General features: G+C 44.2%; 1 protein-coding gene across 7 annotated transcripts in view; it reads left to right on the top strand.

Moving 5' to 3' along the window:
- Positions 1-10265, top strand: part of ATP11B (ATPase phospholipid transporting 11B (putative)) — an 89734-nt gene extending 79469 nt beyond the window's left edge. For 2 of the 7 annotated variants that reach the window (XM_081190031.1, XM_081190029.1), the window contains 2 exons: positions 1954-2087; positions 7944-10265. In XM_081190031.1, coding sequence (XP_081046157.1) covers positions 1954-2087; positions 7944-7977 — 168 coding nt within the window. In that variant the 3' untranslated portion in view covers positions 7978-10265. Of the gene's footprint in view, positions 1-1953; positions 5026-6078; positions 7686-7943 lie in introns of those variants that run through there. The other 5 variants (XM_081190026.1, XM_081190028.1, XM_081190033.1 and 2 more) reach the window with 3 other exon arrangements.
- The last annotated feature ends 2652 nt before the right edge of the window (positions 10266-12917 follow it).

Here is a 12917-nt window from a genome sequence, read left to right as displayed (position 1 = left end):
TGTCTAATAATAATAATAATTTTATTATTTATACCCCGCCCATCTGGCTGGGCTTCCCCAGCCACTCTGGGTGGCTCCCAACAGAAAATTAGAAACACGATAAAGCGTCAAACATTAAAAGGTTCCCTAAACAGGGCTGCCTTCAGATGTCTTCTAAAAGTTAGAGAGTTGTTTATTTCCTTGACAATCTGATGGGAGGGCGTTCCACAGGGCGGGTGCCACTACCGAGAAGGCCCTCTGCCTGGTTCCCTGTAACCTCACAGGAAGGGAACCACCAGAAGGCCCTTGGAGCTGGACCTCAGTGTCCGGGCTGAATGATGGGGGTGTAGACGCTTCTTCAGCTATACTGGGCTGAGGCCATTTAGGGCAGGGGTGTGCAGACATTAGGCTTATGAGTCTTACAGTAGAAAATGGCTGTTTAAGTGCCAGCGATAAGCTTCAATTCAGTTGACAATTGCAGCGTTTGTGAGATTTCTGAAATGTGGTTTTGAGGTTGTACAAAAAGTTGTGACACTTCTGACATGGGTTTCAGCTAAGATGTTCAAGCGTGTATGTAATTGTTGCTTTTCCCCTCACTAACCATTTGGGGGTTTTTTTTTTGGGGGGGGGGTCCTCAGTGCCTTTCTTTCCGCTAGCCGGTTTCATACTAACTAATAAGACAAGCCTACTTTTTTGTTGTTCATTTCAGCTTGAATGCCCTGCTGCTTGTTTACCCTTTGTGCTATTGGTGGTTGTTAATGTTACTACTTTAAACATGTTTTTCCCCCTCCTTTGCCCAGCTCTGTCTCCCCAAACTCCCTAATTCAAGTGGAAATAATTTTATTGATTGGTATTTGTACCACACACTTCCTCCAAGGAGCTCCAATCACCTGCCTTCTCAGGTTTAGCACCTTGACGCCACATAAGAAAACGGATGTCCCTTCGTTTGTTTCTCGATAAAAATCATCCCTGCTGTCACGGTAGCAGCAGCAGCAGCTGTTGGCAGGATGTCGGGCATATGCCAATTCAAAATGGTTTCCTCGTCGTTTCCTTTTATTTCTCTCCATTTACGCAGCCACAGAAGTGATTCCCACTTGTTGAGTTCAAACCCAGCAGGTCAATGAGACTTTGTCTGTAGGTTGCTGAGTCAAAGCTGCTTTTGACCTTGTGGGCACTGCTGGAAAGTGGGGAAAATAACAACAGGGGCAAAAGTATGGTCTGGGTTAGGCCAATGAGACCTAAACAGAAAGAAGAAATAGCTAGTGGGGCACCATGGGCCAGGGATGAGGGGTGAGTATCCTGGGTCCCAGACCTCGTAGCTAATGTTGTTGTTTTGGTTTCCCATTTTGGATCTAGTGCAAAAGAAAGTGCTCTCGTTAATGGCAAGGTGTCCAGGTTTTAAATCAGGGGTCAGCAACCTTTTTCAGCTGTGGGCCGGTCCACCATCCCTCAGACCATGTGGTGGGCCGGACTATATTTTGAAAATAAATAAATAAACGAATTCCTATGCCCCACAAATAACCCAGAGGATGCATTTTCAATAAAAGCACACATTCTACTCATGTAAAAACACCAGGCAGGCTCCACAAATAACCCAGAGATGTATTTTAAATAAAAGGCCACATTCTACTCATGTAAAAACACGCTGATTCCCGGACCATCCGCAGGCTGGATTGAGAAGGTGATTGGGCCGCATCTGGCCCCCGGGCCTTAGGTTGCCTACCCCTGTTTTAAATGGTGTCCCATCACTGCTGCACCTCCATTATACTGAATTGCCCAACATAAGTTTACAGGATCTGCAAGAAGGAGGCATGTAGGCTAGCTCATACGTATTGCGTTCATGCTCCTAAGATTTGTGTTGCTCCCCCCCCCCTGTTTTCTCTAAAGAGGTTTGTGACCTGTAATAGCAAAGAAAGGAAATAAGAAAAGGAATCTGATACGCTGATCTCTCCTTTGTCTTCCCCACCCCCTCAGCTTACTGAGACAAGTGCAGGTATCAACTGCTTGGACTCCATGTGCTGCTTCTCAGATGGAGAAACAGCATGTGCGCCTCTTAGAAGAATGCTGGAGCGAATGATGGGGAGCTGCAGCCCGACGCGAATCAACAGGTGTGGAATTTCTCTCAATTGCCTTTGCTGCCGACGGTTCTCTTATAAACTGGAGCACGACGAGCCGGCAGCTGTAGATGTCTAAGGAAAGGCAGGCGGCGCTCCTCATAGGGCCCACCCCCCTTTTTTATTTTTGGATCTCAAAAGATCAGTGTTTCTGCTTCTCCTGTAAGCCCTTTCAGTGGAGTGCAAGAAAGGAAGCTGCCTTTGTATTGGTATTTTGTTCCGAAAACTTCCTGAATTTTTCCCGCGACGTCGTCCGATCCAGCAGCTTCAGTGTGCCTAGAGCGGCTTTGACATACGCATGAAGCTGCACATGAGCCGGGGCTCCCCTGCTCTCTGCAATACCAACAAGTGATCCGAGTGCATTTGCCAGGGAGCAGAAGAGAGTAGCTTCTGCTCATGCCAAGCTTTGTGCGTGTGCCGCAGTCCAAAAAAAGCTCCGTTTTTGGCTTCTCCTTTTCTTGTGTGCATATATCAATGTGATTTCCCCCCTCTTCTCTTGCCTTGTATTTCCGTTTCCTCAAAATCTGATCACTGTCCTGATTTATTCCCCTGATTTAGCTCTTCCTTGTGTTCGCAAATTAGAAAACGGTTTGTGCAATCCCTTGTTTGTTCAGTGTCTGTCTGCTCACTAGTCATATATTGCAGTGTCTGATTCTAGTTATACAAAGGTTGCATTTTCTCCCCTGAAATATAACTTCCTCTGCAAATGTAAAAGGAACGCTTTGAGGAGGGTGTTATTTTATTTTGGGGCTTTTATTTGTTCATTGGCAGTGTTTTGTTTTTTAAAAAAAACTACTTTTAAAACAATATGGAACAGGAGTTTTATATACGTACAACTGAATAGCAAAACTTGACGGAGCCAAAGCAGCTCAATATAACAGTTTTAAAATTTTTGGGACTTTTCTACTTCTATCTGCAATACATGCCATTCAGAAATCAGTGCTAAATGTTCTTTCAGTTGTAGATACCTATTTTTTATTATTTAAAAAAAGCAGTATATCCAATAGAGCCCATATAAATATCCTTGACGAGCACTATTATGTTTGGAACCGTTTTAAAACAGCAAATTTTAGAATCTGCAGAATTTGTCTGCAACTTCGTCCTTCTGCTGAAACTAGGGTAGCCGGGAGGAAACAGCGTGACACAAACACAGAGAGATATTTGTGGGGTAGAAAATCACCTGTTGCAGCTGAGTTTCTCCTAACACCTCCGATTGATAACCACGTTCTGGAAAATCATAGCCACTTCACTCCCTCTCCGGCCCTGCGGCCACCGTACTACTCGGAGCTAAACCATGGATAGACCTAGAGTTACGTGCAAATCTGGCTCGCGTGCCAACATGCCACGAGCGGCTACTCAAGGGGGGGAAAATTGCCTGTTGCAGCTCATGGTTTTCTGGAAGTGAGACAAACCATGAGCACAGATTCCTATGCAAGGCAAGAGTGTGCAGCCGTGGTTTAGCTCTGAGTAGCAGCAGCAGCAAGACTGGGGGGTGGAGCGAAGCTTTCTTGTTCTTGCTAAGCCATCGTTGGGTTTAGTGTTATATGCAAACCAGGCCAATATCACAAAGGTTCTGGCTATGCATGATGTTCACAAAAGGTAGGTATAATCTGCTTCATCTTCAACTTTGGCTAACAATTCTGATGGTTTTTGCTTTTGTTTCTGCATCATCTATAAGTGTATGGCCAGCATGGTGTGACTAAAGTCTCCTATTTGACAGAATAGTACCCTCTCGAACTTACCATGCATCTTAAAAAGCAATCCGAGAACATGACTTGGCAGCATCGCAGCGCACCCCGCAGCATTTTCTGTTTTGGTTTTAAATTCTGCTGAAATAATTTGGTTTCCCTTTAGATCAGCCTTTCTCAACTTGTGGGTCCCCGGATGTTGTTGGACTACAACTCCCATCAACCCTAGCTAGCAAGGCCAGAGCTCAGGGATGATGGGAGTTGTAGTCCAACAACATCCGGGGACCCACAAGTTGGGAACCGCTGCTTTAGATCATCACTTGAAAGAGACTTAATAATTTTCCTGGCCCAGTTTTACTTTGTAAATTGCACAGCACCATTCCTCAGACAGTTTGGAATTGTAGCTTGTCTCTTTGTCAAGATTATAATGCAGCAATTGTAGAGTAAAAGTTGATTCCCTAAAATCATGGATTTAGAGCAGTTGTGCTCTAGACATGGAGTAGATGTTGCCCAAATCACTGTGATCTGAGACAGACAGGACAGTATCAGTCTTCAGTATTTCTTCCCCGAATCTATCGGAGCACTGAGATGTGCACCCAGAATAAACTCTTGGGCACCTGAAGTCCTCATTCACTTTCATGAAAGGCTGCAGAGCATGTATTCAGATCAGCTGCTGCACTGGGAATGAATGGGGAACCTGTTCTTAGCAGGGGGGCCTCAGTGTCTGTCCTGAGTCATTGGACCAGGGTGAAATAAGTAAGCTTAGTGACAGTAGACTCGCCATGTGCTTATGACTGATAACACTTTGGGTGTGAGCTGAGAACTTTCTAGTTATCTGTCCCAGGATTGTCTGTTGTCAGATGAAACACACGTCTTCAGGCTCTGTTTTCCATATGATTGGTAGTATAGGTAGAACGTCTGTTTCAGCCATTTCAGTTATCCACTTCCAGTATTACGATTTTTCCACATGGCCAACAGTATCCATCAAGTCTCTTGACTTACCCATGCTAACAATTTACCTGGTTTATTGGCTCGAAGACATTGTGTGACACCCATGATTACCAGCACTGAATATTCTGTCAAATAAGAGAACTGGAATGTGAAATCAGTACCTGGTGACATTCTGAATGGGAATGCTTTTGTTTCATCTAATGCTGTTAAATGCTTGGAGTGAAGGGGAAATGGGTACAGCACATGAAATCCTCTTTTAATGCTTTAAAATTAAAATATGATTTCTATTCTGAGCTTTCATTGATTTTTCAAAACAAGAATTTGTGCATGACTTTTCTAAGTTGCCAAAATATGTTGCTCGTCTGTCTTCCATCAATCAAACTGTTCGTCATTGCATTAGTCACTCAAGTGCTAATACTGAATCGTGTGGTTTTATTAATGATACATGTTCACAGCTACTTCCTCAAGATATTTCAGATAGCTGGGATGGAGATGGATGTTTCCATTATTATTTATTTTTGGTTTTTGTTCCGAATGTGTGTGTGGTTTTTTTTAACTTCCCAATCAAGTACCTGTGCTCATTTACACCTTTCTCCCGAAATACGAGTGGCACAATTGCATGCCACTAATACGCATCTTTAACAAAGGTTTCACGCTTGTTTCAATGAGAGGAAAATATTCCACAATGGCTAGACGATCCTGCTCTTCACTGCATGCCACGAGTGACTAACCTATGGCCCCTTCCATATGTTGACTTGCAATTCTCATTGGCCCCATCAAGCGTGGCCAATTGTCAGGGATGGTGGATATTGTTCTGGGGGGCCACAGGTTAGCCACCTCTAGTGCATGATAAGCAGCAATTCTCCTGTAGACAATCTTGAGAATCCTCCACAGGAGTTGGGTTCCGAATCATGGCCACTACATGAAAACAAGCCCCATATGTGTAAAGGGGCATAATTGTTTACAGAATTATGAGCTAGTAATAGGGGTGCTTCTAACATGAAGCTTTTCTCCATTTTTCTGGGGGAATGTTCTGCATCTCTGTTGATCGCATTCAAAATGTTACAAAGCCCAGATTTGAAACCCAGGACCCTTCCAGATGATGCCCATGATCATCCCTGGTCATTGGCCGTGCTGGCTGGAGCTCATGGGAGTTGGAGTCCAGCAACTTCTGGAAGGCCTCCCTGCTTTTAAACTATTCACACCAGAGGGGGAAACATAGACCCTTGACTCGCTTCCGTTTGCTTTTATTTTTTTTAATTCTTTTAAAATCCCCCTCCCCACTTTTTTCCAAACAGAAATTCACATTTCCAGTCAGCAAAACTTCTTTCTTATTGTTACTTTAGATCATGGAGCTCTACGGAACCCTTCTATACCAACGACCGAAGCATCTTGACGTTGTCCACAATGGACTCAATCATATGTTGAGACTTTTCTCAGTGTCTTTTGGAAATCCATAAGTTTGCTAGCTTACAGATTCAGTAGTATACCACTGGTTTAGTAAATCTGCTACCCACCCCTCACCCCCAATTTTTTTTTAAAGAAAAGTATTTTTGTCCTGGAATGTCTCTTTATTTCCCCCCAAATTGTTGCAGAAGATTTAAGGAGATTTTCCTCTGGGTTCCATTCCAAACAGCCTGGGTGGAATAGTTTGTATTTCATTTGAATGTCGCTGGAAAGCAGTTATGGGTTGTCCTACTATAAGAATATTGATTTTGAAGGTTCCAGATTATCATTTGCAACGAACCATGTTGAAAATGCCATTTAATGGAGCTGAAGCCTATTGGCATTCTTCAGATGGATACTCTTGGTTTTCCATGATCGAGTCAATCAACAACAATATGTTGGAATTACTTTAAAAGGAAAGATGTAGTTTGATTTGCTGTCCAGAGATCCGTAATCTTAAGAAGATAATCAAGATAGGACGTTGCTAGCACTATTAATGTGGTAGCTCCAACATCTCCACAAATTGAGAACTCAATATTTGTCATACACTTGTTAGACTACCTGGAAGTTTTGAACATGGAAAATCACAGCAAAGTGTTGTTGAATGAATAATCGTTTTGTTCCCCAGGCATGCATGATCAGGGGGCTGCTTTTTTGTACACATTCCCCCCCCTCCATATATTTATTTAGTAATATTATCCTCTTAATAGGAGAGCACTTTTAAGCAGTTAATTATTCTCCTGGTTTTTGCAGGGACTGCAGACTTAGTGGCAGCCCTTTTATGAATCCCGTATCATCCCTGTGCAGGAGTTCACATTTCAAAATGCCACCCCTGTGCAAATTGCTCGCATGTTCACTGCAGTTTCCTTTTTGAGCCAAACAGGTAATGAGCGACACTGAGAAGAGCATCATCTTCCTGGTGGTGGGAAGAAAAAAAAATGCGTAAAATGAGGCCATTGTGTTTCGCTTCCGTATCGGGGCTCAACTGCATTGAGTGCGATGAGCTCATGACACCCTTCATCTTTTGCCAGGCACCAGTGGGGTTGCTGCTCTCACCAGCCACGTGCCCCTATAAATGTCCACTTTGGAAGTGTCATTGCTTTTCCCACCACGCTGATTTGAAGGCAGCCTTAACTAACTGCGTCGGTGGCTGCTTCCAAAAATGCAGCAAGCCTCAAAGAACCCCGTTCCGTGTTTGGATCTCATTGCATTGACCTCTGGGTTGGGTCCTCTGCTTGCAGGTACTGTCATTTCTAGGAATGTCTGCAAGTGTTTTTTTGCCACAAGTTCATGTTTTCCTTAGAAAGGCGGGGTATTCAGTAGACGCCAGCAGCACTCTGGCACAGCTCCCGTGCATTTCAGTTTAGATGCGCAAAGGAAGGCAGGCGTTCCCGGTGGATGACACCCCTTGTGATCAGATAGCTGCTGTTTGCATAAATGATTTTGTCTCCATTTTTTCTCCTTATTCAGTCCATTTTCTCAGTGACATAAACCACTAATTCATACATTCTGTTGCCCTCCTGGTTTTTCATTTCATCTTCTCATTTCATCTTTTCAGGCAAAAGGTTAGAAAAGGCATCAGGCTTGACAAATAATCCAGCTCCAAGCATTTATTGAAGTGTATAACTTAAGTTTTAAAAAAAAGAGTGTTTGAAGAGTTAGATTTTTAAATACTTTTGTACACAGTTGCGCAATTTGAAGTGATTGACTTCATTTTTTCAAAACTTCCCATTTCTCCCTCCTCTCTCTCTCCTCCCCTCCTCAGTGTATGTAAGGGCGCAGAAGAAGCATGTATTTAAACAAATTCAGGAAGCGTATAAGAGTCCATCTGTCCAAGCCCAGGTATAATTCTCTTTCTGAGGGGAAAAAGCAAAGTCAGAGAAGATTTATTTCATTGTACCATTTGTTTTGTGCATGATAAACAGGACCTGGGGCAAATGGAAGCAGAGCTAATATATTTTGTATTGGACCACAGATGCTTTTATAATTTTATCTTTTTTTTAAAAAAAAAATAATGTTTGTGCATTTTGGTTTCTTGGTCTGATTAGTTCTAGGTTCAGCCATAGGCCGAACAAAATGAATCAAGTGTGAAATTCATGAATTATAACATATTTGTACCTGTTAAGACCAGCCAGGAAAAGTAGAGTGGGCCCATTTTCCTGCTTTACTGATTTTAGGTAAGGGGTAAGTTCTGTTAAGTCTCTCTAGTTCACGGAATACACACAAGGAAACCTAGTGTCAAATTAGCGTTGCGTATTGCCGATTCCCTGGACGAATCTGAACTGCAAAATTGCAGTTCAGCAGTCAAATGTTCATACAAGATTCCCAGTCTGAAACCCTGCGAAGAGGCATGATGTACGAACAGGGCCTTCTTCATTCATATCACTGTGGAAGCCTTCACCACGGTAGGAGCTCTGCAAAAACGTTGGCAACGGAGAACTGCATCTGCATGAAACCCTTGACTTTGCTCCTTAGGATTTCTAGATGGGGCTTCTGGAGGTACTCAAGTGACTCAGAAAGCCATCTCTCTTACAGAGTGTGACATTGTGCATATAGCCTCATGCTGTCTGGCACAGTCGTGCCCAGAACAAGCCAACATGGACTGTCCACCTTACGGGCAGCTCTGTGCGTTGCTTCGTTGGCCAAGTCCGTTCTTTCTTCCAACCCCAGTCTGCACATGGCCAGGTTTGTGGCATCCCCATTCATAGTGGGGTGTGCCTTTTCTGAATGCCACACCTTGATTGTGGAGCATGTTCCCTGCTCTCCACGTTGGTGTTGGTGTGGGAGTGGTTCTGGGAAGAGTTTTGCGGCTGTCTTTTTGCAACTTGCATCTGTTGTATTTTGGCATTGCTGACAAGCTTTCTGCTGCTGCCCCAAATGTTACCCTCAACAGAAAATATTGGGATGTATCTGGCTCAACAGGGACAGAAGAGAATCCTCCTCTCACAGTAACCTTTGACAATTGGGCCTTGTTTATCATGAGAACAGGCGTAAGGAACGTCCAGCTCCCTCGAGCCCAATACAAAATGGCCAGTGGTCTGGAATGATGGCGGTTGTAGTTCACTAACATGGGGCAGGCCATGAGTTCTTCACCCATGGCTTGGAGAGTACAATGTGGAGAGGAGACTTAAATGCCCATGGAAATCAGGTGTTTAGGTCCCCTTGTTTAGAACCAGTTCAGACTTTACAGATTTTTTCCACAAAAGGGGACTTGGCCATCCTCAGAAGTTCAGCTGCTGGGAGAAAGAAACTCCTAATGACAACAGACAAGAAATAAGCTTGGGACTCAGGGACTCAGTGGGTCAGGCATCTCCTACATGCAGCTCTATTTGCAATAGTTTGGGGGTATCTGCAGAGTCCCAAGGAGTCTACTTATTTCCAAATACTATAGAGTTTTGTCTGCTTAAAACATGCTATGCATATTTAAGGATGTTTGGAGATTTGCAGGAGGGGGCATCGTACCAAAAACACTCCCTGCAAAGTCCCGTTGCCTTCAGTGGGCCTGCACAACCTCTGCCCATGTAAAGTTTCACCGGTATCGCCCTGTGTGAAGCTGCATTTTGTAGTGCTAAACATTGCTCAGCCATTGAAAAAAGGTGAGGTAAAGGTACCCCTGCCCGTACGGGCCAGTCTTGCCAGACTCTAGGGTTGTGCGCTCATCTCACTCTATAGGCCGGGAGCCTGCGCTGTCCGCAGACACTTCCGGGTCACGTGGCCAGCGTGACAAGCTGCATCTGGCGAGCCAGCGCAGCACACGGAACGCCGTTTGCCTTCCCGCTGGTAAGCGGCCCCTATTTATCTACTTGCACCCGGGGGTGCTTTCGAACTGCTAGGTTGGCAGGCACTGGGACTGAACGACGGGAGCGCACCCCGCCGCGGGGATTCGAACCGCCGACCATGCGATCGGCAAGTCCTAGGCGCTGAGGTTTTACCCACAGGACCACCTGCGTCCCTGAAAGAAGGTAGTCTGAAACATTCTTTTGACCTGCCCCCCCCCCAAGTTTTTAAGGCTGAATAGAATCTTTCTTTAAAATTTAATATTCCAAATTTGATTGCTTTGTGAACTTCACTTTCCAAGTGTATCTAACATGCAATCAGTAGAACATTTGTACAGTGGTGCCCCGCAAGACGAATGCCTCGCAAGACGAAAAACTCGCTAGACGAAAGGGTTTTGCGGTTTTTGAGCTGCTTCGCAACACGAATTTCCCTATGGGCTTGCTTCGCAAGACGAAAACGTCTTGCGTTTTTTGCAAGTTTGTTTCATTTTTCTTAACACCCTTAATACAGTTGTGACTTGACTTCGAGGAGCAACTCATAGAACGCGGTGTGGTAGCCTTTTTTGAGGTTTGTGGCGATTTTTGAAGCTTTTCCAAAACTTTTCCGACACCGTGCTTCGCAAGACGAAAAATTCGCTAGACGAAAAAACTCGCGGAACGAATTAATTTCGTCTTGCGAGGCACCACTGTTTATTGAAATCTCTATATATATCATGCTGGAATGACTTAAATGCTCAATAGGAAAAGCTGGGGGAAAGCAGCCAGGAGCTGGAGTTCAGGTAGCTCAAGTGTAGAGACCTTGTTTTGAACGCAGAAGGTTCTAAGTTTAGGCCCTGGCATCAACTGGCTTTGAAACACTTTGGACTGAACCCCGAAGAGCTGCCAACCAATGTAGACTACTGAGCTAGATGGGCTAGGAAGTTGATGCATAGTAGCTTCCTGTAACACATACCCATTGTCATAAGGATGCTGCGGAAACCTGCTGTGGCTCCGCTCCCTAAAATCCCAGGGATTGCAATTGGGTGCAGGTACTACACATTTGCCAACACTTACAGAACTTCCAGGGTTCCCCAGGGATAAGGAATGCAAACCCAAACTTCTGCAGTGTAGACTGGCTTGAGGAGGGACGTTTGTGTTAAACCCGGGCCCCACATTGAGAAATGTGACTAACGCTGGACCCTGGAAATGTTGAAGGACTGACTACAAGTAGAGCCTGTGTGCTTATTATGGAGCAATGCCAACAATAATTTGGTGGCAGACACAACTATGGCCATCTTTATCCTTTTTGCCGTGTGTCATGTAAATGCATTGAACCTCTGGAACAGCTGATGGACAGTAGAATGATAAGTGACTGAGAAGGGCTCAGAGACATATTAGGAAGTATTCAGGCTGTGCTTTCCTTCACTTGGCGTCCTCTTGTTGAAGTACCACATGCAGTGGCTGGAGGCCACCAAGTTGGAGAAAAATCACTGCAAAGGGATGGCTGATCATGCTCAAACCTCCTGTCTCTTAGCTCCACTGTGCATGGTGGACTTTTGTAGCAGAGTGAACTTGGATAGGATTGTGCTGTAATTCGGTCTCACTAAAATCAATGGGGGGGGGGGTCGGGTAAAGCACAGCTCATAATCTCCGTCTTGGGGCAGAATTTAGGTTTCAATGAGATCCCATGTGACAGATAGTGCTTGTTGTGTGTGTACTCACCATTTTCAACAGGAATTGCCATTTCAGAGAAAGCCTATTTTGTTACTTAGCTGCAGGATTAAATATTTACTGACTTGTGTTTTTTTAAAGAAGCTGGGAAATACTTTATTTTTAAAACGAGGGTGGTTTCAGGTATGAGACATTATTCTTACTATGCCAAAGACTGTGCTTCATCAAACATGCTTGATTCAAGGTCCTGCAAATTGGTCCTCCTTCATGAAGAAACAGCAAGCCCTCTTGATTCTCAGTTGTGGACAGGCCTGGTGGGGTGCACTGCTCTCAGGGTTTGAAAAGGCCCCTGCATGGTGCCGTTGGAAGGAGCACCGAATGCAGCCCCACCTTAGCTGTTTGAAACTGTGCAAGAGGGACATTAAAGCAGCATTGCCTGTTGGGAACCAGAGCAATAATAGGTACCAAGGAATCTTGACCCCGGGCACTGTGGCCACCTCTACCATCGTTTTTAGATCCTCTGTGGAAACAGAGTTTAATATAGCGTGCTGACCGTACTGCTATGTCAATAGGTTGTTCTACAAAAGTTTATGGAAATTATATTTATTGAATAAATCTTTTGACTTTTATGCCACTTGTCTTGTCTTCACTGCTTAAGAATGGGTGCTTAAGGATTTGAGGGTGAGGAATTGCATGTTTTAGTGCATTCTGCAAATTGTCTGTGCACAGGTAGAGGAAGGAAAAAGGTTTGCAGCTCAGCAACTCTGCTATCCATCTGCCTTTTTTTAAAAAAAAGCAAGCAAGGAGTTCAAATAGAAGGTGGCAGCTTTTTCCAGTGTTTTGTGTGTTTCATTGCGCTTCCACAGTAGGGATGAGGCTTCAGTAGCCTCTCACTTGAATCCAAGGGCCCTTCAAACTTTTTGATTCTAACACCTGGAGGGCCACAGCTCCCCATCCTTACTCTGCAGATTTTAATGCATTGGTTTAGATTCTTGTTTAGTCCCATTAAAAGCAGAGCTGCAATACTTGCAAGCTTTCTTTAGGATGCATCACAATAGCAGCTAGTGTTAACACGCACTCATTCACCCATAGAACAATAATCCAGTATCTCTTGTTTGTTACCCTACACTGTCGGGTCTACAGTTAAAATATCAAGCTAAAAAAAAACAAAACCTAAACCTGTTATACAGTGCTTTATATTTACACGAATAATCCACCACAGCAAATAGCCATGGCTCATGTTGTGCTTTTCATCGAGGAAGAAAAATAGGGCCAGTACACACCAACCTGCCTGCCCAAATCAGAAATTGCTA

Source organism: Podarcis bocagei (assembly GCF_964188305.1).
Source record: "Podarcis bocagei genome assembly, chromosome: 4".
Taxonomy (NCBI): Eukaryota; Metazoa; Chordata; class Lepidosauria; order Squamata; family Lacertidae; genus Podarcis; species Podarcis bocagei.
Note: the sequence above shows the minus strand (reverse complement) of the source record. Positions and strands in the feature narration are given on the sequence as shown.